Here is a 25,700-nt window from a genome sequence, read left to right on the forward strand (position 1 = left end):
TAACCATCTACTACTGACATCGCGGGAGCTCTCACGGTCAGATATATCGTTCAGAAGACCATTAATGAACACCACTCATCGTTGACTTTTCATTGTCAGTTATACAAAAAGCTTGTGATATACTTCGATCTTTTAAAAAAAAAATGATATCCGATCCATGTTAATCTTTAAGAAGATTTCAAACAGAGTCATAAGACTTTTGGTCAAAAGATCTTTGATCAGGGTCATTCAAGGACATTTCCTAATTTGTGTGTGACGGGTGAGTGAGTGAGTGAGTTGGGTTGTGGTTAGTAGTCAGTAGTCAGTGTACCGTATTACCTTCCTTGATAGTCAGTGGTCAGTGTACCGTATTACCTTCCTTGATAGTCAGTGGTCAGTGTACCGTATTACCTCCCTTCATGGTCAGTGTACCGTATTACCTTCCTTGATAGTCAGTGGTCGGTGTACCGTATTACCTTCCTTGATAGTCAGTGGTCAGTGTACCGTATTACCTTCCTTCATGGTCACTGGTCACTGTCGTATTACCTACATGGTCAGTGGTCAGTGTACCGTATTACCTCCCTTCATGGTCAGTGGTCACTGTCGTATTACCTTCATGTGTGGTAAGTGGTCAGTGTACCGTATTACCATCAGTAACGGTCAGTAGTCACTATACCTTATTACCTTTCTTTCTTGTCAGTGATAATTATACCGTATTAACTTCTTGATGGTCAGTGGTCAGTGAACCGTATTAACTTCTTGATGGTCAGTGGCCCGAATAGCAAGGGCGGGCGGACAGGCCGTCTGGGGTGCCGCGATTCGCACAGCGCAGTTTCATCTCTCAGCTACAGGAGTGCCCTAACCAAATGAAAATGAGTTCGATTCTCAGAGTCGCCTTGCTTATGCGTCCTGGTTTGATAGCAACATACCCGTGCTCGTGGGAGAGACGACACGCCTTGATGTAACTGAAAGTCAGCAGATTTGATCACTTTAGCCTGTCAAGGTTCGAGCCTGCACCATTCAGACGAATGGTTGATAGCATAACCAGTAGTTTTGTCGAATTCTCCCACATCCAGGTGAGGTGAAATGGGTTTGAAACGTCGCGTTCAAGATTATTGAATGTGCTTGTACTTAACCGGACTAATGCTGGTGTTATAGTGCTAACCAACTGAGATACCATGCTGCAGTTTAACATGGATACCCAACTCAGACAACCTGTGAAGATCCGGGTAGATAACGGGATCGCGGGGGCAGGCTCGATGACTTGGTTGATGCATGTCATCGTATCCCAATTGCGTGGATCGATGCTCATGATATCAATCACTGGATTGCCTGGTCCAGACTCGATTATTTACAGACCGCTGTCATATAGCTGGAATATTGCTGAGCGTGGATTTAAACACTAAACAAACAAACACACTCAGACACAGTATACCGACTCCGAGACGATCTCTTATCTTACCCCGGGCCCTCAAATCCTAGCGCAAGGCAAGTGCCATATTTTAACGTCTGTGATAAAATAGACGCAGCGAAAGGGGTCGAACTACAGACCTTTCGCTCTTAGGGCCACGAAGGCGGTCCCACAACATCGAGCAAGGTGACCTTTGCTCTCAAGAATCCCATTTCAAATTACTGCACATGTACGCAAGCGTGAGCTATTTTACGTCCGCTTTCTAAGGTTCATGGAAAGTATGTCTGAAACATAAAATTGTCGATAAATGTTTCATATATTTTATTTTTTTATTTATTTACTTTTTTTTTTTTTGGGGGGGGGGGGGGGGTATAAGTAAGATAAAACATTTCCTCTCGGGGTTTTATGAGATTTAAACATCTGATCAGAAGGATAAAAGGATAAAACCTCGGGGCGCTCACGATTTTAAATCTCATAAAATTCCGAGGGGAAGTGTTTTATCTCCCAAAGAGCTTCACAGAAGACCCTTCCATTACACAGGGTGATGCCGGGTTAGATTTGATCCCAAGCAACCGGTCGTTTGCCGGTCCCGGTAACATGACGTCATCGTACCCCATCCGTGTGGACCGTTGCTAAAAATATCGGTCACTGGTTTATCTGGTCCAGACTTAATTATTTGCGGCCCTCATATACTGAAATATTGCTAAACAACAAACAAATGAGGACATTTCACGGTTCACCAAACGGATCTACAAATATAACCCAGTGATTAGCCACGTATAAAGCAGGATAGATGGTATCGTAATTATAAACATTAATATACATGGGCGGATACAGAGGGGGGGGGGGGGGGGGGGGGGGGTGCGCGCGCGGGGGTGCTCCCCCCCCCCTTTTTTTTAATTCGAAAAAAATCTTTATTCCTGTATAAATTACCACGAAAGACAATAAATAGATCTTAATTGTGCACCACCCCCCCCCCCCCCCCACCCCCCCCCCCCCACCGATAAATATTGAGTCACCTCACAGAAACTACTTTTAAAGCCATACAATCGATACAATGTCTGCTTTCTCAATAAATTGTTTTCTCATACCGCTTTCAGAATCTTGCAATTCCATTGGTTAATCCATACCACGTGACGAAACAATTCATTCCAATATGTAGACCCCGAAATCATGTGACTGACCTCGAATATTGACTCGTCACGTGATCAGTATTGACCTGTCACGTGATGAATAACTCTTCTGCTAGACAGCAAGATGGCGTCTGGTACGAACATTTTACGGTTCGCAGCTAAGTTAACATTACTGTTATGAAACAGAGGACGGCTTAAAGTGTTCATAAATTTTAAAGTAAATTTCGGTAAAACAAAACATATGATCTCTCTTTGCCAGTTGACTATTGCTGACTAAAGTATTCTATAACACCCTTGCACTCACTCACCAAGAATGCAGAATTGGACATTAATACCTAGATGACCTAATTCCTCGTAACCTTTCCTCGTACCGGGATTGTGGCTTTAAATATTGCTAAAAGCGGCGCAAAACCATACTCACTCACTTATTACCCGGAGACAAGAACTGTACAGCTCAATGGAATGTTCAAGTCCAATTCTCGTGACCCAGTGGTTAAAGCGTTGGCTTGACACATCGAGGCCCCGGTTCGATTCCCCACATGGGTACAATTTGAAAAGCCCATTTCTGGTGTCCCTCGCCGTGATATTGCGAAAACAAGGACCCTCCGACCCGACCCCTGCGGCGGTCTGACCGGACCGAGGCGGCACCTCGGGGGACATATTGACCACCTAAAGATTAATGGCTTGTATAGCGTGATGTACCCAGAGAATGTACACAAAGGATCCTATGTATGGGTGTTTCGGCAGACAAACGTAGGTGCAAATCATGAGCCAATATCATGATCCATGAAGCGATTCTCTCTGACACTATTTACACGCGGCTTTTAAAGCTACTTCATTGCGTGAAAATATGTCTTTATCGTCGGTTATATAAAGAATGACATAATATGATTAAGAGAGTATTGTCCTTCCCGTATCTTAAATAAATACAGTAAACTACGGTTATAACGAACACACTTATAACGAACTGACGGATATAACGAACTTACTTTTTGGTCCCGACTATTTGCTGTAGTTATGCTATATATATGCTTATAACGAACTACGGTTATAACGAACTAAAATTAGTAGTCCCTTTGAGTTTGTTATAACAGTAGTTAGTACACACCACAAAATTTCTTTCATCAGCAGAAGAAATACGTTTCTTCTGCTGACGTCACTTCCTGTTGGTGCATTTTCTTCTATTTCTTTAATTTGATTATATAATGTATAGTTTATAGACTTTCTGGTGACGTTGTATTACGGGAATAAAGGCTATAACGATTATTTTAGTTTTGTGGTGTGATGATAACGTAGGTTTCAGTAAACCGTAGTTTACTGTATTAGGAATACAAAATATGCGTTATACTCGTCAATGTCTGCAAAGTACAAATTGTATTTCTAACATATGATATTTATGAAACGCACCAGACTCCAATTTTCTATCTGTATTAAAATATATAAAATGTAATATTTACGTTGTATTATAATAATGCGTCAACCATGTGCTGCACAGCATTCTTCCAATAGCACTTCAGCCAACCAGCATTTATACCTGAAAGCGTACATGTAGACTGTCGTTGGTTTCTTAATAAACATGTAAACTTGAGTTCCAACAAGGGGTAGAATGTGTTGCTGTCTGTCAGTGTGGCTGTTAGCCCGGAAGGGTTTAGCAACTTTGACAGCAAAAATAACTTCCTCTCTATATTTGGACGCCAACATGCCACGGGGAAATTCAAAATTGTTTATTTGGCAAAAACAAACCATGAAATGGTACATTGCTGACATTTTTGTCATTGACGTGTCACGTACAATAAACGTGGCGGCAGGGTGTGTTATGGAAGAATTTTTTTTATGACGTGTCGGATAGTCACGCTGCTTGACTTGGCGTGTCCAACCATATCATGGCCCTTGCGGAAACTGTTAGTGGCTCGATTTGTGAGAGACCGCGTGATTATTAGTGGACTGTTGCTGACTAAAGTATTCTATAACACCCATGCACTCACTCGCCAAGAATGCAGTATTGGACATTAATACCCAGATAACCTAATTCCTCGTAACCCTTCCTCGTACCGGGATTGTGGCTTAAAATATTGCCAAAAGCGGCGCAAAACCATACTCACTCACTTATTACCCGGAGCTCAATGGAATGTTCAAGTTCAATTCTCTTGAACACGACGCTAAACCCACCCGGTGGGGTAGCCCAGTGGTTAAAGCGTTGGCTTGACACCTCGAAGGCCCCGGTTCGATTCCCCACATGGGTACAATTTGAAAAGCCCTTTTCTGGTGTCCCTCGCCGTGATATTGCTAGAATATTGCTGAAAGTGGCGTCAAACAATACTCACTCAGTCACGTGTCGCCATGTCGTCATGCTGGATGAGTTAGGAATCTGGGAATCGAACCCACGAACACAGATTACTTGAACGCCGACATGACTGTGAGAAGAAAGCAACAGTCCCAGCGAATCCAATCACTGCACATCAACACGGGTCAGACCCGGGTCCAGAGATGCAGGGTAAAATATGTCCTCAGCAACCCATTCTTGCCGTAAAGGCGAGTATGCTTGTTGTTAGAGGCGACTAACGGGATCTGGTGGTCAGACTCGCTCGTTGATGCATGTCATCGTATTCAAATTGAGTGGATCGCTGCGCATGATGTCAATCACTGGATTATTTGGTCCAGACTCGATTATTTACAGACCGCCGTCATATAGCTGGAATATTGCTGGGTGCGGCGTTAAGCAACATGGGTCATGGAACGTGACAGGCTGTAGTTGTGTTATGAACATAAAGTCTCAGTGTCAGACCACCGTGCAGATTTGCTGTCCCAGATCAGCTTTGGGTTTTCCATCAGCTGGCAGCTGTGAAATAACTTAAATACTGCTCAAGCTCGGTATTATCTCACTCCCTAGTAATTCTCACGGGTCAAACTCTTTCTTATCAACTCATCGGGACCACAATCCACCGTGTTATCGTTTGATATAATATTCAATTTTACATTTCTTTGTTTTAAGTAACATTAGTAATATAAATAAAGTTTTAGTATGCTCATCTTTTTCAAAGTAATCTCTAACTAGACTAACATCTAGTCTCTGAAGTGAACATATTTTACAGAAAAATAGTTGCTAAATTATAGTTATAAAATATGATAAAAAGGAGCCCAGGGAAATTCTTCATTTTCAGACCTGATACTGCAGTAATCTAGACTTGCCAAATATTATAGACTTGCATGGGCTGTATTGGATAGATTTGTTTCAGGGTCTGTATGACTGACTACTCTCCAACCTAAGATAGAAGATGTACTATTAATTATTTCATGAATATTAATTAATAGCGTATAACTGTTACACGTCGTAACGAAGTAACAACGTCGTTATCCTTGGTATGTCGTCCCTGCCCATGTTTCTAGCACCAAGTCATGTGTAGCTTCCATTGCATTTCACGTGGCAGATACAGGTTATAAATGTCTTTGTCTTTTCCTCTTAAACAAACGTATACAGCGGTTTGTATATTCTTGTAACGTAGGTACATGTATAGAGCAAGATGTCTGTTTCAAAGCCACAGTTCTCCACATGTGACAGAGAACATAGGGGCGGTCGGGTAGCCTGGTGGTTAAAGCGTTCGCTCGTCACGCCGAAGACCTGGGTTCGATTCCCAACATGGGTCTCATGCTCATACTGGTGATCTGTCGGACTCATGTCTCGAGCTCGAGAAACACGGGGTCACGGGTGGCCAAGTCGTTTAGGGCGCCGCGATTCGCTGTGCAGAGTTGCGTCCCTTGGGCACGCCAGAAACGAAGAGTGTGGGCTCGAATCCCGGTTCGCCCCGATTATGTTTCTAGGTTTGTCAGCACCGAAGTGGTAAACGTCTGAGACCTGCATCACTTCGGGCTTTCCTCTCACATTAAGCTGACATGCCGTGATATTGCTGGAATATTGCTAAAAGCGGCGTAAAACCATACTCGCTCACTCACTCAGAGAACATGGATTGGCATACTTTCAAAGGGTGTTTACTTATACTGAACATGTACATATCCAATAACATTCAATTGCATAGTTACGTTAATGACATAATAAATGCAGGGTGTTCATTGTTAAAACTGACAACACGTACATTGTGAATACACGTAATACAAGTAGGAAAGAGTTCATGCATAATACAGCTTTTGCTCCTGTGATACAATCACCTACAATCGGCGATAATATAACTTGTACACTGATGATAAATGTGGAGCCGATATTTATTTGACGTTGATAATCAACCATCATGAATGTCAGCTAATGTTTACTCGAATGAATACAATTCAAAAGAAGAACCCCCGTTTTTTCACGATAACCATGACATGAAATATATGAAAAAGGCGCCGGAATTCGCAGTGCAGAGTTGTGTCCCTTGGGCACGCCAGAAACCTATAATTGTAGGTTCAATACCAGTTCTCCCTGATTATGTTTCTAGGTTTGTCAGCACCATACCCGTGGGTTTCACCGAAGTGGTAAACGTCTGAGACCTGCATCATTTCGGACTTTCCTCCCACATTAAGCTGACGCGCCGTGATATAACTGGATTACTGTTAAAAGCGGCGTTAAACCCAACTCACTCACTCACTTTCCCGCTGTTACACCGCAGGACATTTGGTACTGTTATGTTACCCACAGAAGAATGTTTCCAAACACTACACTGGAACAGAGATTATCGAAACATAGCAAGCATTAATTATCACCTTCGTTGTACTAACATAACTTGGATGATATTGGAAATATACAGGTCTCAGACGTATGTTCTTCGGAACTACGTGTGAACATAAATTGTCAGTGCAAGAGAAAAAGCCGTCTAGATCTCCAGCGGAAACAGATTTCATTCTATAATACATGGATTTGAACACAACGAGTGATTTAGGGTTGCAACATTCACTCACTCACTCAAACACACAACGCTACTCACAACTAAACTACAAAACACTAAGGAAACAGATTTACGCTTTCAGGAGAAACATGGACGGAATTATCACAAAACGATGTCCCTCAAGCCTGTGTCTATGTCAGACAAATCCTGTTCCAGTAGTTCGCGTTTAATATTAACATGTCGATGCTAGATTGAAGATCAGATGATATATAGATATAGATAATTGAACCTTTATGAAACTATACGTATCGCTACAGTATGAATTATATTGTGTATCGTTACTGTTTTTTATACATTTGTTTCTCATCGACTAATTTTGCACATGGCAAATTTATCATACATTTTTTAGTTTTCAATTGATACTTTAATCGGGATTATTCTACAACTATGCGTACCTCTTCGAGATGTTTCCTTCACGTGTAATCCAATACATAAGATGAAGAGAACGCGTAATCTGCTTGTTACAACCGAGTGACACGTTCACGTCTTAATATTGGCAACATTATGCAATATGGTTTCAGAAGTGATCTATGATTGGTATCAAACAAGGCAATACTCTAATGCTATCAGTATTATCAACGAAGCATAATTAATAACATTGTCAACTGTGTCTATCGAAATATCACAACAATTACTCAGAAAATAATGTGTTTTTGATTTAACGCAGTGCTTTCTCATAAAGGTTTCCTGGAATTCATGATTTTATCTATATAAATAATTTGCCAGCTGCCATCACGATTTGTACTGTCGATGACAGTATCGACACTAAAATAGAACGTAACATAAGTAAAATAATGTAAAAAAATTCAATGCTCACTCACTCACTCACTCACAATCAACCACCTACCCAGGCACTCGCTTAAGGCTCACTCGCTTACTCAATCACCCATCTACCCACTCGCTCGCTCATACACTGGTACATATCATACAATTTGAGTTTATACACAAAATGTTTCGTTTGTTCAATTCAACCTTCTTGGACTACAAGACACCGAGACTTGTCCCAGTTCCAGTGAGGATACTTCTTTCAACATGCCATTGGCATATCGCACCCTTCCCTTGATCGGCAAATAGTTCATGCATTACTCCTTCGTAATAAGTTCCTGCTTAGAAAAACTTGGTTTTTGCGTTTCCTACAGGGAATCAGGCCAACAGCTTCCTTTCGGAATGTTTTGCTGCTTAGAGTAAAGACAGTCAGATCCAGGGCGTAACTCGACAGAGCAGCAGCATCGGCAAACAAAAGTGGTATTGATTTAATATCGTAGCTGCGCCATCTTCCAGTCAGAGGGCTACTGTGAAGCCACGTCGACCTGTCCGATGGTCCGAGATAATACGAGAGATGAACGAGAGCATACACAAGTTCACTTATTGCGAGGTAAAGGGAGACAACCAGGAATGGCGTATTAAAACTGGCTTTTGCCGGTTTCATCATGGATCGTCCGTAGGCTGAACTGTGTCGTCTAGCCTTGCTGAGGACGGCTATCACAAGAACATTTAATATAATCACACACAGAAGTGGGGTCACAAAGAACAATATGATGACACTGAATCCATAAATCCACAGATAGCTGGATGGGAGGTGAGTTCGTAAGTCACACGTGTCTGATACAGGGTCCAGGGCCCACGTGTAGCCTTCCAATGTGCTGAGTAGCAAGGACACCGCTGCAAGTAGTACGATCACTCTCTTCGTCCGCGTTATAGTGAGGATCTTCCCTCCGAGCATGGGGTGGCAAATTTCGATATAACGCTCAATCGACATTCCCAGTACGAGGAGAATAGCTAGAATCTGCACAGCGAGGAACACAATATGGACGAGTTGACACAGACCCTGGATGTTGACCGAATGTTGGGTCTCGAGCGCGTGGGTCAAGATGACCAAGTTGTCCACTAAACTCAGGGCGATGAAATAGCATACGGGTGACACCTTCAGTCGGGAGCGCACCCATACCACTGCTGTGAACGTGTTGCCGATGACACCGACCACGTAGATAATTCGATAGACGTAGACGGTCATCACGTGGGTAATGTCCATATCGAGGTAGGACGTCACGTTGACGTCAACGGATGTGTTGTTCATCGTGATTGACGTGTTGAGGAACATGACGAGATGCTGTCGAGGGTCAAAATCTGGAAGGGAAAATGAAATCAATTAATTTCATTACGAAGTTGGAAGATACCCACGGAAACATGGTGTGACCACTGCTACATTAAATAAAAGGCGACAAACCCATTTCAATAACTATACTCACCGCCAAAAGAAACGCAAACCATAGAAACATATCGAGAAGTATGTACGTCAAGAAGAGATGTTTCCAATGTGTACCACTTAAAGACAAAACTAACAATCAGTCAAGTGTTACCACAGAGTGTCTTTATTCTTATCACGATATGCTACACGTGATTTCCAAACTTTACACTCTAATCCTGCACGAGACAAATGGTATCGCGAGTCATGGATCTATGACGTCACATGAGATGCGTTCATGAGCATCGGTTCACACAACATACCAGTATGCTCGTTTGTGCATCGAACCAGTCCAATATCCCTCGAATGTGAGTAAGTCTTCATATCTTAACCAACGTGTATGGTCTTCGCGTTTCTTTTGGTGGTGACTATATAAGAAATCTCTCCTAAAAACAGAGTCCATTACGATTCCGACTATATCAGTGGCTATAACGTGAATCGTGAGTGTAGTTTCAATATTAATTTGTCTTTGCCGCCTTTTATCATGTTATTACCAAAATAAGAGTGACCTCTGCCGCTGGCGCATCTGAACATTTCTACTGTTGTGGTCATTCTCCGGGCACAGACGAGATGTCATCTCGTGTCATATCCTTCCCCTGTTTATTGCTAACGGTACATGGATATTTGTTAGGGCTGTCTCAGGAACAGGAAGAGAGCACATAAATAACATCACGAAACTGTTCCATCACAGAGAAACACGTCCTGTATCTGAAACCGTCTTGGTATGGAAAAATAAATATATATGAAAGGGACGTTTAATTGTTGGCAGCTGGGTACTTTATAAATGCTGACTACTAAAAGTGAGGCACGACTGGTTGATAAACTTGGTCAATTGAAGCTTCGGACTTATCTGGGAATACAAATACTTTCTCAATCGCAAAGTTAAAATAACGTGGTACTCTGTAGTCGACATGCTCTTTGTATTTATAAATCAATGATTAAAAAATAACAAAAAACTCCACTGTAGAGGATTTGCCTCTGCATCATGTGCTTGTGGTTCGTTGTGATGGCAGCACATAACGGTACATATGTTTTTTGGGCGACGTATCCGGGAGTATTAACATTTGAACGCCTGCCAAATGCCGAGTTAAAATATAATTCACGGGATGCAATATTCTCAATGATACCCGCACGTCCAAAGACACGCTCTCTAATCTCACCCATTAACCACAAATAACGGTTTCCGACATATGAACAACGAATGAGTATCGTAATGATCACAACTCCTATATTATTTTCCACCCAAAAACATCTTGCTCCGAAACGTTAATGTCTGTACACATGTAGACAAGGACAGCGAATGTATGTGTGTCCCAGATATGTGTTCTATCATTCCTCGTCGGTGACAAAAAGTGTTAAAGAAGTTTTAAAAAATACCTTCTCTCGACCGAAATTCCTGGCCTCCACCCAGCCATTGATAATAAGATGATGGGCCGACGTCATATTACACAATCTACTCACGTACAGACAGAGTATAAACATTCACGTCACATATCACCCGCATAATCAACATCAGATGGAACAACCAACAAAAAAGATAACCGACTACTTACACGGTATAGTCCCTTTCGGGACAAAGGATGGCTTATTTATGTATGCTGGTCAACACGTACACAATAAGGTTGACCGTTGGCCGTGAAGTCGGAGCAGGATTGACCAGTACGCCTGACCGCAGTCACTCACATCACAACAACCGTCCACACTAACCATATGTTAGAAACACTAGAGGATGAAGGCGTATATCAAGCCTTAATTGATGGCTCTTATACCTATAAATAGCACATGGTGACTTCCATACAGTTTACTGGCGGTGGTAGTGTGACGTCATCACGGTACCACGAGGGCCTTTTGTTTTCTAAGTTATGTATTCTGGACTTGGCTGGTATGTGATGCGTAGGGTTACTTACAAATATATTTAAAAAGTCATAACCAGAGCATAAGCACTGTAAACAAACATGGATAAAAACACTTGGATGGAGTGTAATATCATTTACCTTTGTGAAAAATGTCGAATAGTATTTTTTTTTCTCTCTTGCTTAAATCACTTAATTGTAAAAAAATATTCAGACAGTGTTAAGGAGGTAACTTTGTAATAATTACAATTTTGTATAATTTATCAATTTTAAAAATATGATATGATAGTAAAACACATGCTAATTTCTTACCGATTAATTTCCCTTTATCTCGAGCTGGTTAAACCGAAGAATCTGATGTTTCGACGCTTGCTGTTACTTCAAGCATGACTTGTTAACTTCAAATATGTGTCAAATGGACCGACGCAGGACAGTCATTGTTTGAATGAACATTTTATTCCGAAGGCTAATTACCATGCAGCCATGACATACGTCTAGCACCACTTAATGGCCATTACTTACATAATACTAACCCCCCTTGTTTAATCCCACCATTGTAGTGTAATTTACTGCCAGCCACTGTGAACGAGCTGTTAAACAACGTCACTTTTCATTAATTAATATTGTTTATATATGTGACTTAATCTGAGTCAGATGACCTTGGTTATATAAGCATTGATCCAGAGACAAAAGGGACGAAATTAGCTGTGCTGACAGCTACTCGAACTATATAGACAAAGCAGCCAAGGATAAAAATGAAATGATATCAATACACGAAAATAGAAATCATATGAATACAAAAACAGAAATTATGTGAATAACAAACTCACAATAGATACGTCTACCCTACTCACACACACGAGTCCCAAAGAGGGACAGGTCAGCCGCACTTGCTAAGTCAGAAGGCGACCTCTTAAACACTTAAAGCAACAACAACATGTCCTGTGGATTGTTAAAGCTACGAAACTGACGGTCGAAAAGAGGCCTCATTCTTAGCCAGGGTTAACGGCAAGTTGCTCCGGGCACCAACGCAGCCATTACCACTAAGTACTGACCTGACATTTAGTGTTCCCTTTGTAAATGTCAACCTGTCTGTATACAGAAGCCAACTAGTATATAACCTCACCTTCCTGCGATGTTGTCCTCCTCCCCAACCCCATCGGCATCTATTCCAAATCTCAAAATTCCCAAATTCTATTTAAGCAGCCCCTAAACCCCCCTCTTGGGTTGCACAGACCACTTTCGCCGCTTTCGGAAACACATTAAATGGCCTGGCCGGACCCGTGTGCGAAATACGCATCAGTCGGAAAGCGCACGTTAAATCTCGTAAGTAAGTAAGTAAGTAAGTAAGTAAGTAAGTAAGTAAGTAAGTAAGTAAGTAAGTAAGTAAGTAAGTAAGTAAGTAAGTAAGTAAGTAAGTAAGTAAGTAAGTAAGTAAGTAAGTAAGTAAGTAAGTAAGTAAGTAAGTAAGTAAGTAAGTAAGTAAGTAAGTAAGTAAGTAAGTAAGTAAGTAAGTAAGTAAGTAAGTAGATGTCACTTCCTATCGAGCGGCCCGTTGCAAATTATGTTCAGATAATTTATTAAAGTTGATGTTTGTATTCATGTATATACACTTTATTCAGATGTAGTGTAGGCCATAGGCCCATGATACAATGGTTACAGTGTGGTGATGGGAGTTGGAGATCCCAACAGACTTTGCCTTAGATTCATAGCTTTCAGAATATACATGGCTAGTTTCTTAACAGTAAATGGGTTGTTGGATGACATTACAATATTGTACTTATGTCTTGTCGGGAACTCATAATAATTCAAGGATATATATTCTGACCTCAAAACTTGATAACAATCACAAATTAAAATAAAGTGATACTCATCTTCGATATAACCATGTTTACGAACAGTACAAACTCTTTCTTCTCTAGGTTCCTTATTATGTCTACCTGATTCATAGGACGGCATATTAACACAATTGAGGCAATGTACATGGAAAACAAAACCTGTGTGTAATATTGGGTCTTTGGATGTAGAAATAGGGCTTCCTTCACAACCTAAGCTATATTTATGAGTACACAGTCAGTTTGGCTATTTAAGAGATAGCTAAAGGTAACACGTGGGTTGTGAAAATCTGACAGGAATATACGTTTGTCTTAATGGTGCGTAAAACAGGTAGATAAACACAAAATGGACTTCGTCCTCAATAGAACCATTGTTACATATCCGACAAAAGCGTTGTGAGTTAACAATATCCTCTCTTCTGCCCATACACCCCGTATAGACAATCTCAACAGGCACGTCACACGCTAGTCCTGCACCATGACTGTGGAATATATATATTTTATGAAAACAATTCTAGAAATTCATACAAAAGCAAGTCTAGCCAGCTAGTTAAATCAGCATAGGGATTTTTTTTATTTTAGAGTCAAGAAGGATATTGTGTAATATAAGATTTCATTGACTAAATGTTAGTCTAGGCATACCTCTATGGTTTCTATTTCTGAAAGCTGTAACATAATATTCCATATCCAATAATGTTTTAACGTGTGAATAATACCTTAATTTACAAGACTCATACATTTTCATCGGGATACTGTTTGTTACAATCCAACAAACGCTGTCGAAACAGCTGTAAGAAACAATTAGCACCACCAATATTATTCGTGCCACACATAACCAAATCCATAAATGTCGCGTATATATTCAATATGAGGTTTCCAAGTAATTCTATCACATTCACCGTTACATGAGCGTGTGATCCAACGGCCAACGCGTTGTTGCATGCACGTAGGATTATACACCAGCGTTATAACGAGCTTGATGAGACAGTTTACAGGTACAAACATTATCAATGTTTCTTCAACTTATTTTAACGACATGCTGGAGATGGGACTGGTTCCCGTTAACAAAACTCCAATGTGATGTCAGTGGGTGAGGTGAAATGTGTTTAACGTCACGTTCAAGATTATTGCATCTAGATAGCGACGTGCATGCACGTGTTTGTGTGGCTGCTTGCACTAGTCCGGACTGATACCGGTAAGACAAATGCTAGCTCACTGAGATACCATGCCGCAGATATCCCACTGAGACACAGTATACTGATTCCTAGCTGACCAGTCCTTGTTTTAACACGACAAATTCATTGACAAAACCCATAAAACAAAACAGGGTAACAACAAGTACCATCTTTTAACGTCTTTTAATATGATGCGGCCTGGAATCGAAACCCCGACCTTCCGCTCTCCGCGGGTGAATATTATAAGTAACATTTTAATACCTTGTCAGGATGGGTAGTTTCAAATGTGGTACAAAACACAGGCAATTTATTCGATAACGTCCAGGTGGCGTGTGCATTGAGGGTAAAAGCGACAAAATCCTTTCCATAATCGTAATAAATCTCCGACTCCGAATACATCATAACCAAGCCTTTATCATTTGATTGTGATTCATGAACACATGCTTATGAATCTTATAAAGGACGATAATTTTAGCAGCGATTTCTTGTGATTATTATGGCAAGAGTCATGTTAAAGATATCAAATAGTGATTATACCTAGTGTTCGGGAGCAGATGAGCGTATCCCGACTCCGCGTTACGTGTATTAAGTAAGAACATGATTGGTTATCACAACTGATTTCTCTCCATCACAGCAGTGTTCGTACAATCTTAATTGAAATCACCAGTCGAAGCTTAATTTTACGACTGAAGTCGGGATGTGACTCACCGAATTATCTCCTCCCTGTCGGCGTGACTGCGACCATTCATACATACCCTGCGAGCACCAGCATTGTGAGATGTGGTGTTGTGGGCCATGGTTTTATCTCTTAGATTGCTGGAATTTGAGACGTGGATATTATCTCAATTCCTATGTAATAAATGTGTTTACGACGACAAGGGGTAACAAGCAATTGCTGTTATCCAAGGCATCCAGAACCACAAGGCGCTCCCTACATTACATCATCAAACTCTACCTCTACACTGTAGACACTGTAGACCTTACGATCGGAGAGACGTTGAAAGAGGTTACTTGTTGTTACCCTGTCTGGCGCTCGACATTAAGGGGCTAAAACAAGGACTGGTCGACTCGGAGTCAGTATACTGTGTCTCATTGGGGTATTCATGTTAAACTGCGGCATGATATATCAGTGAACAAGCACTATAGATCGGCAACAGGCTTGTACAAACAGCCACACACAAACGTGCATGCACGTCGCTGTATAAGTGCAATAATCTTGGACGTGACGTTAAACCCCGTTTCACCTCACCTCACATCTACACTGTACGTAATTACACGGGTGTGTTGCAGTCAAACCGCGAAAAGTTCCACCATTGTCAAAGGTGAATCTGGGCAAATCTTGCATTTGTTGTAACAGACGTTTTGAGGCAACATAACATTGCAGCAGTGGCATGGCCGACTGTTCCTCCACACCTCTCTCCCATAAGACACGTTTGGGATGAGAAGGAACGACGCCTACGACAGGACCCGAATCAGCCGGTATCGCTAGCTCAGTTGAGGGAATTTGTGGTTGACATTTGGTACAACTTCCTAGGCTGTTTTCTATCACCTGGTGTCTCCCATGTACCGCCGCTGCCTCGCTTGTATCGATACAAATGGTGGCCACACCAGATATAGACATTGTTATTGCGTTACAGCACACGTCTTTTAGGGCTTTTGGTTCATTTCTCCTGTTACCAGGTATGGGTTTTGTCAATGAATTTGTCGTGACAATGTTCAGACGAATGGCAAATAATATGTTGTTATTTTCAAAAACATACACTAATATGAATATATGAAGCACAGTTATTTTTTGCCGTTAGTATATATGTCTAAAATGATCACAGTAGTGTCCTATTGTACCTTTAACATACCAAAATATCTAATATATGCTGTTCTCCATACCAACAGAATATCATGCATTAAATGGTTAACCCTGATGGCAGTCTGTTTACTGCTCAGATCACCAGTCTCGATACTTTTACAAGATATATTTACCTACTGTAAGATTGCTCAATCTATATATCTACTGCAGTAGGTGGTGGGATAGCCCAGTGGTTAAAGCTTGTCTCTAGTCACGCCGAAGACCCGGGTTCAATTACCACATGGGTACAACGTGGAAGCTTTTTTTCGGGTGTCCCCCGCCGTGATATTGCTGGAATATTAAAAGCGGCGTAAAACCATACTCACTCACATGTTCTATCTATCTACTTTTTAGATTAGCAAAGTTCATATTCTAATTATTCGCTGTTTTATACGTGTAAGTTCATCCACTGATATTCAATATTCTAGAACAGAGGATATCTCAAGTACTTAAAGCATGTTGACTGTCAGCACTATGGATGTCCAAATAACATCAAGGGCGGTCGGGTAGCCTTGTGGTTAAAGCGTTCGTTCGTCACGCCGAAAACCCGGGTTCGATTCCCGACATGGGTGAAGCCCATTTCTGGTGTCCCCCGCCGTGATATTGCTGGAATATTGCTAAAAGCGGCGTAAAACTATACCCACTCACTCACTCTCACTAACATCAATGCATGACAGCAACATGCCTCGGTAACCATTAGTAACTCAACCCTCACCATTGCATCCCCTGTCACTGCAGATACACATACCCTCGAACATACACTTCTAGAAAGCAAGGGTCGCAACAGACAATGTTAATATAAAACGCCAAAGCCAGATAATTATCTTTTGAGCGTAAAAGCCAAAATAACGGTGCAAAATATATACTATTATACTAAACATTTTATATACGCAGGTATCCGGGTACTAGTATCTGCTCAAAAGCGGTTTTATTTGTTCCCCGACCAGTGGACCCGTTTGCATTCCAGTAATAATTCTCAGCGTCCTGGGGAGTATGCAACACAAGTTGCCTGCCCTAGCTAAAAGGGTTTTACCTCCACCTCACATATCGGATAACTGGGTGAACTGCATTTGAACTAAGTGACTTGCCCAGGGTGACACCACAAGTTTTGACACGTGTGTTTCGGGTGTATGTACGTATTCGTGTTTCCACCATCTGGTCATCTACCATCGGACGAGTGGGTTCTTTAGAGTGCACAGGGTGGATGTACTGTACACTAGGGGTATTGACAACGCTGTAAAGACCTGTAAACATTGTTGGTTCCAAGGCTGAATAACTTGGTCACGAACGGGATACGATCTCAACACCTGGCGCTTGCTAGCATGGCGCTTTTGATAGCTTGCCCACTCCGCCTAATATATGATTATATTTTGTTTGTTTGGTGTTTAACGCCGCAATATTCCAGCTATATGACGGCGGTCTGTAAATAGTCGAGTCTGGACCAGACAATCCAGTGATTGACATCATGAGCATCGATCCACGCAATTGGGATACGATGACATGCATCAACCAAGTCAGCGAGCCTGACCACCCGATCCCGTTAGTCTCCTCTTACGACAAGCATGGGTTGCTGAAGACCTAGTCTACAGGTCACCCTATATATGAATGAAAATCATTGATAACACCTGATGTTCGCGAAAAGGTAATGTCTTGCCCTACCGGAAACACTGCCACCCACACGATTTGCATAGAAAATTCATGACATCGTTCATGATTCATCATAAATTGCTGACACTCTTAACCACTGGTTTCTTTGACCCAGGTTCAAATACAGTAAACTACGGTTATACCGAACCCAAAGGGGCCACTAATTTTAGTTCATAATAACCGTAGTTCGTTATAGGCATATGTACAGCATATATACAACAAATGACCGGGACTAAAATATAAGTTCGTTATATCGGTCAGTTCGTTATGAGCGTGTTCGTTATAAACGTAGTTTACTGTAGTTAAGCCAACCATGACATAACGTGTAGTTAGGCTTTCGCTGACTACGATGTTACCGTTACTCGTTCACTCACAATGACATACACTTGAGGTGTATATCATCAAGGCAAGTCTGTATGTTGCACTTCCATGTCAAACACAGGCTATAATGCTGGCTACACGGTACGTTCCTGTAAACATGTCAGCTGTGCACAGTTCATCCGTAAACCTTGGTACATGTGAAACAAACAGGTGACGTTATCCTAACATTAATTAGCTGGATTCTCGTCCTTGTAGACTTGACCTCAGGAGTGAGTGAGTGAGTATGGTTTGACGCCGCTTTTAGCAATATTCCAGCAATATCACGGCGGGGGACACCAAACATGGGCTTCACACATTGTACCCATGTGGTGGGGCTCAAGAGGCCCTAATGTTCCTCTGACTGCAGATCCTAGAACTCTACATTATACATAAATAATAACATAAATAATAACATAAATAAATACATAAATAAATACATAAATTACAACATACTACATAAATATGTTTAATGGAAATTGATAAAAGTGGAAATCTGAACACGACCTGGCTCACAGAAATCTACTTCTGTAACATATGATTATACATCAGCGAAGAACATGTGTCGTGTAGAGGAAAATTTGTCTGTGTCCTTGGACTCAATCTAGATTCCACACATTTCTATTTCGTGTACTTCAATTGGACAGTTCTGTGTCCTGCATTCTGTATTACTAAACAAACGATACGCACATTTTTGTTTTTATAACTCGGCAATTCATCACGCCACGCTAACTGCATACTTTGGATGTGTAAAACATGGAGGAGGATGTGGTGGTGTGTGTGTGGGTTGGGGGGGGGGGGGGGGGGGGGGGGGGGAATGGGGTCATACATGGAGGTGTTAGTTTGTAGATGTAATCAGAACATGTGTGTGGCTACTGTTTCACATTTGTGTGATGAGGTGTGTGTGGCTACTGTTTCCCCTTTGTGTGATGAGGTGTGTGGCTACTGTTTCACATTTGTGTGATGAGGTGTGTGTGGCTACTGTTTCACATTTGTGTGAGGAGGTGTGTGTGGCTACTGTTTCACATTTGTGTGATGTGGTGTGTGTGGCTACTGTTTCACATTTGTGTGATGAGGTGTGTGGCTACTGTTTCCCCTTTTTGTGATGAGGTGTGTGTGGCTACTGTTTCACATTTGTGTGATGAGGTGTGTGAGGCTACTGTTTCACATTTGTGTGATGAGGTGTGTGTGGCTACTGTTTCACATTTGTGTGATGAGGTGTGTGAGGCTACTGTTTCACATTTGTGTGATGAGGGATGTGGCTACTGTTTCACATTTGTGTGATGAGCTGTGTGTGGCTACTGTTTCACATTTGTGTGATGAGGTGTGTGTGGCTACTGTTTCACCTTTGTGTGATGAGGTGTGTGTGGCTACTGTTTCACATTTGTGTGATGAGGTGTGTGTGGCTACTGTTTCACATTTGTGTGATGAGGTGTGTGGCTACTGTTTCCCCTTTTTGTGATGAGGTGTGTGTGGCTACTGTTTCACATTTGTGTGATGAGGTGTGTGAGGCTACAGTTTCACATTTGTGTGATGGATGTGTGTGGCTACTGTTTCACATTTGTGTGATGAGGTGTGTGTGGCTACTGTTTCACATTTGTGTGATGAGGTGTGTGGCTACTGTTTCACATTTGTGTGATTAGGTGTGTGATGCTGTTTCACATTTGTGTGATGAGGTGTGTGTGGCTACTGTTTCACATTTGTGTGATGAGGGATGTGGCTACCGTTTCCCCTTTGTGTTATGAGGTGTGTGTGGCTACTGTTTCACATTTGTGTGATGAGGTGTGTGTGGCTACTGTTTCACATTTGTGTGATGAGGTGTGTGTGGCTACTGTTTCACATTTGTGTGATGAGGTGTGTGTGGCTACTGTTTCACATTTGTGTGATGAGCTGTGTGTGGCTACTGTTTCACATTTGTGTGATGAGGGATGTGGTTACTGTTTCACATTTGTGTGATGAGGTGTGTGTGGCTACTGTTTCACATTTGTGTGATGAGGGATGTGGCTACTGTTTCACATTTGTGTGATGAGTTGTGTGTGGCTACTGTTTCACATTTGTGTGATGAAGTGTGTGTGGCTACTGTTTCACATTTGTGTGATGAGGTGTGTGTGGCTACTGTTTCACATTTGTGTGATGAGGTGTGTGAGGCTACTGTTTCCCCATTGTGTGATGAGGTGCTTGTGGCTGCTGTTTGGATGCATATGAATGTACATTTTGTGCCATTTATTCACGTACACAGTATGGGTTCCGCATTGTAGGTACATGTGTATCCCTGGAATTGGAATATTTAAGGCATCATCGTATTCATTGCCATTTAACAAGTGGATTTTAAGTTGTCGATACTCACACCTTGAACAATGAGACTGCGTTAACCCACATACCACCTAGGTATCTAGGTTAATCAACATACCACCGGTTTGAGTGAAATCTACCTTAATCCACACATCACCTGTCAGAGTGAATTCGACCTTTATCCACATACCACCTGTTCGAGTGAAATCTACGTTAATCCACGAACCACCTGTCCGAGTTAAATCTACGTTAATCTACATACTACCTGTCAGAGTGAAATCTACGTTAATCAACATACCACCTGTCAGAGTGAAATGTACGTTAATCCACATTCCTTCTGTCCGAGATAAATCTACGTTAATCCACAGACCACCCGTCAGAGTTAAATCTACGTTAATCAACATTCCTTCTGTCAGAGTGAAATCTACGTTAATCCACAGACCACCTGTCAGTGTGAATTCGACGTTAATCAACATACCTCCTATCAGAGTGAAATCTACGTTAATCCATATACCACCTGTCAGAGTGAAATCTACGTAAATCAACATACCACATGTCAGAGTGAAATCTACGTTAAACCACATACCTCCTGTCAGAGTGAAATCGACGTTAATCCACAGACCACCTGTCAGTGTGAATTCGACGTTAATCAACATACCCCCTATCAGAGTGAAATCTACGTTAATCTATATACCACCTGTCAGAGTTAAATCTACGTTAATCCACATACCACCCGTTAGAGTTAAATCTACGTTAATCCACATTCCTTCTGTCAGAGTGAAATCTACGTTAGTCCATATACCACCCGTCAGAGTGAAATCTACGTAAATCAACATACCACATGTCAGAGTGAAATCTACGTTAATCCACAAACCACCTGTCAGAGGGAAATCTACGTTAATCCACAGACCACCTGTCAGAGGGAAATCTACGTAAATCCACATTCCTTCTGTCAGAGTGAAATCTACGTTAATCCATATACCACCTGTCAGAGTGAAATCTACGTTAATCCACATTCCTTCTGTCAGAGTGAAATCTACGTTAATCCATATACCACCTGTCAGAGTGAAATCTACGTAAATCAACATACCACATGTCAGAGTGAAATCTACGTTAAACCACATACCTCCTGTCAGAGTGTAATCGACGTTAATCCACAGACCACCTGTCAGAGTGAAATCTACGTAAATCCACATACCACCTGTCAGAGTGTATTCGACGTTAATCAACATACCTCCTATCAGAGTGAAATCTACGTTAATCCACATTCCTTCTGTCCGAGTTAAATCTACGTTAATCCACATTCCTTCTGTCCGAGTTAAATCTACGTTAATCCACATATCACCTGTCAGAGTGAAATCTACGTTAATCAACATACCACATGTCAGAGTGAAATCTACGTTAAACCACATACCACCTGTCAGAGTGAAATCTACGGTAAACCACATACCACCAGTCAGATTGAAATCTACGTTAAACCACATACCACCTGTCAGAGTGAAATCTACGTAAATCCACATACCACCTGTCAGAGTGTATTCGACGTTAATCAACATACCTCCTATCAGAGGGAAATCTACGTTAATCCACATTCCTTCTGTCCGAGTTAAATCTACGTTAATCCACATACCACCTGTCAGGGTGAAATCTACGTTAATCAACACACCACCTGTCAGAGTGAAATCTACGTTAATCCACAAACCACCTGTCAGAGTGAAATCGACGTTAAGCCATATACAACCTGTCAGGGTGAAATCGACGTTAATCCACATACCACCTGTCAGAGAAAAATCTACGTTAATCAACATACCACCTGTCAGTGTGAAATCTACGTTAATCCACACACCACCTGTCAGAGTGAAATCTACGTTAATCAACATACCACATGTCAGAGTGAAATCTACGTTAAACCACATACCTCCTGTCAGAGTGAAATCTACGTCAATCCACATACCACCTGTCAGTGTGAATTCGACGTTAATCAACATACCCCCTATCAGAGTGAAATCTACCTTAATCTATATACCACCTGTCAGAGTTAAATCTACGGTAATCCACATAATACCCGTTAGAGTTAAATCTACGTTAATCCACATTCCTTCTGTCCGAGTTAAATCTACGCTAGTCCATATACCACCCGTCAGAGTGAAATCTACGTTAATCCATATACCACCCGTCAGAGTGAAATCTACGTTAATCCACAAACCACCTGTCAGAGTGAAATCTACGTTAATCCACATACCACCTGTCAGGGTGAAATCGACGTTAATCCACATACAACCTGTCAGGGTGAAATCGACGTTAATCCACATACCACCTGTCAGAGAAAAATCTACGTTAATCCACATACAACCTGTCAGGGTGAAATCTACGTTAATCCACACACCACCTGTCAGAGTAAAATCTACGTTAATCAACATACCACCTGTCAGGGTGAAATCTACGTTAATCAACATACCACCTGTCAGGGTGAAATCGACGTTAATCAACATACCACCTGTCAGGGTGAAATCTACGTTAATCAACATACCACCTGTCAGGGCGAATTCGACGTTAATCCACATACAACCTGTCAGAGTAAAATCTACGTTAATCAACATACCACCTGTCAGGGTGAGTTCTACGTTAATCAACATACCACCTGTCAGGGTGAAATCGACGTTTATCCACATACCACCTGTCAGGGTGAAATCTACGTTAATCAACATACCACCTGTCAGGGTGAAATCGACGTTAATCCACATACCACCTGTCAGGGTGAAATCTACGTTAATCAACATACCACCTGTCAGGGCGAATTCGACGTTAATCCACATACAACCTGTCAGAGTAAAATCTACGTTAATCAACATACCACCTGTCAGGGTGAAATCTACGTCAATCAACACACCACCTGTCAGAGTGAAATCTACGTTAATCCACATACCACCTGTCAGAGTGAATTCGACGTTAATCAACATACCACCTGTCAGGGTGAAATCTACGTCAATCAACACACCACCTGTCAGAGTGAAATCTACGTTAATCCACATACCACCTGTCAGAGTGAATTCGACGTTAATCCACACACCACCTGTCGTCGGGCTGGACACACCCAGGGATAACGGTCAGTGCCATGTGGAATCCTTGATATATATGTTTTATAACGACCTACGTTATATGTTCTCGTTATCAATTCCAACAACCATTATATCTGTATGTGTCTGTCTGTCTGTCTTTCTGTCTATATTTACATCAGTAGCTGTTTGGAAGGTTGTCTCATCGTATATGTAATTCGGAATTAAAGATAATCGAAATAATTTCAATTTTGCATGTGTATTCTTATCTTAAACTTCAATCAACAGTATATGCTACTTGAAATCAACACGACGATACTCAGCTGGTGAGTGTATTATCGCCGACATGTGATAGTAATTTAATATTACCATAACAACAGGTGCATCATTACCACATCTAAAGTAACTACAGTAAACTACGGTTATAACGAACACGCTTATAGCGAACTGACGGATATAACGAACTTACTTTTTAGTCCCGACTATTTGCTGTAGTTATGCTGTATATATGCTTATAACGAACTACGGTTATAACGAACTAAAAATAGTAGTCCCTTTGAGTTCGTTATAACCGTAGTTTACTGTACAACGAAATTATCATATAGTATATGATTTATGATAATATCTATAATCACGACGTCAGTAGTCGCTTGTCTAAATAAATATACGAATAAAACGAAATATTCCCCACCATGTAAATATAACTTCACTTTAACGCTTAGACGGATGTCCTGTAAGTGAAGTAAATGTAGCATCATCATGACACACAAACGCTATACAATACATAATTCCTTCCTCTGACATAGATCCTAAATATAACATGAAGTGAAATATAACGGTACTATTACAGACACTCACCGGATAGTCCCGTTACCCTACAACTCCGCGATAGAACTCTGGGCACTGTGCTGTCTCTGCAGCGATGTCGAACATATATATTCCCCACATATCCTCTCCGCAGCCAATCTTCTAACGGTATAACACACAACGTCATCACGGGTCAAGTCACGACGGGAAAAACTATGGCATTGACAGTTATCATGCCTGACTAACTTTCCAAAGCCTTTGTTTTTCTTAGACATTGTGTCGTCACTATTGTAATTAAGGTGAAATGTCGTTCTTTCGAATCTTCCTGTTACCGGATTTCGAGATAATTAAATATGTATTTTGGTTTAGGCAGGACTCGGGTATCACGAATGATGTAACTTAGCAGGATCAGCTGGATTAAGGAGACTGTCGAGGCGAGTGCATGTGTACCCAGCCGACCATTTTCCCTGCTTCGTACCACACAAGAACGTATCGACTCATCCGACTTCGGCATATGAGGGGATCAATGATTCAAATCATTCCGTCAGGATCATGACGTCACAATTTGTTTCTTGTGAAATTATTATTTGCTTGTTTGTTGTTTAACGCCGCACTCAGCAATATTCCAGCTATATGACGGCGGTCTGTAAATAATCGAGTTTGGACCAGACAATCCAGTGATGTATCATGAGCATCGATCCACGCAATTGGGATACGATGACATACATCAACCAAGTCAGCGAGCCTGACCACCCGATCCCGTTAACGTTAGTCGCCTCTTACGTCAAGCATAGTAGCCTATTGCGTCAAGCATGGGTTGCTGAAGACCTATTCTACCCCGGATCTTCACGGGTCGTGAAATTATTAAGATATTTGGAATCCTCATTTACATGTACAATCTGCTAGTTTGTGGATATACACAAATGTCGGTCTCGAAATGCAACAATAAACATTGATTTGACAAGGAACAGTTTCAACAGTTAGCAATAAAAGTGTTGTCATTGTCAGATATGAAAGTGGCAGCTCTGAGGGACCGGCCACTTGATATCCTGGGAGGGGGCTGAGAGCTTGTATAGAGATGAGATATTTCTCAAGTTACAGCTACAAAACTAGATATTTTTTATATTGAAAACTATAAGCCTGACGTCTTTTAAAGAAGTAAAACACCTCGCAACAACGTTATGTTT

The 25,700-nt window shown here is 41.4% G+C and overlaps 1 protein-coding gene across 1 annotated transcript; it reads right to left on the minus strand.

Annotated features, from left to right (window-relative positions):
• Positions 1–6,986: 6,986 nt before the first annotated feature.
• LOC124125759 (neuromedin-U receptor 1-like) lies at positions 6,987–24,682 on the minus strand. The gene is made up of 2 exons (XM_046489124.2): positions 24,565–24,682; positions 6,987–9,530 (listed from the first exon to the last, which is right to left on the minus strand). Exon 2 carries the CDS (start codon positions 9,502–9,504, stop codon positions 8,479–8,481), a length of 1,026 nt encoding a protein of 341 aa, XP_046345080.1. The 5' UTR covers positions 9,505–9,530; positions 24,565–24,682; the 3' UTR covers positions 6,987–8,478.
• Between the last annotated feature and the right edge of the window lie 1,018 nt (positions 24,683–25,700).

Source organism: Haliotis rufescens, unplaced genomic scaffold (genome assembly GCF_023055435.1).
Source record: "Haliotis rufescens isolate VD_foot unplaced genomic scaffold, xgHalRufe1.0.p SCAF_30, whole genome shotgun sequence".
In the NCBI taxonomy this organism is placed as follows: domain Eukaryota; kingdom Metazoa; phylum Mollusca; class Gastropoda; order Lepetellida; family Haliotidae; genus Haliotis; species Haliotis rufescens.

Excerpts from the sequence above, each read along its gene's own strand:
- LOC124125759 (XM_046489124.2), bottom strand. The coding sequence starts at position 9,504 with ATGTTCCTCAACACGTCAATCACGATGAACAACACATCCGTTGACGTC.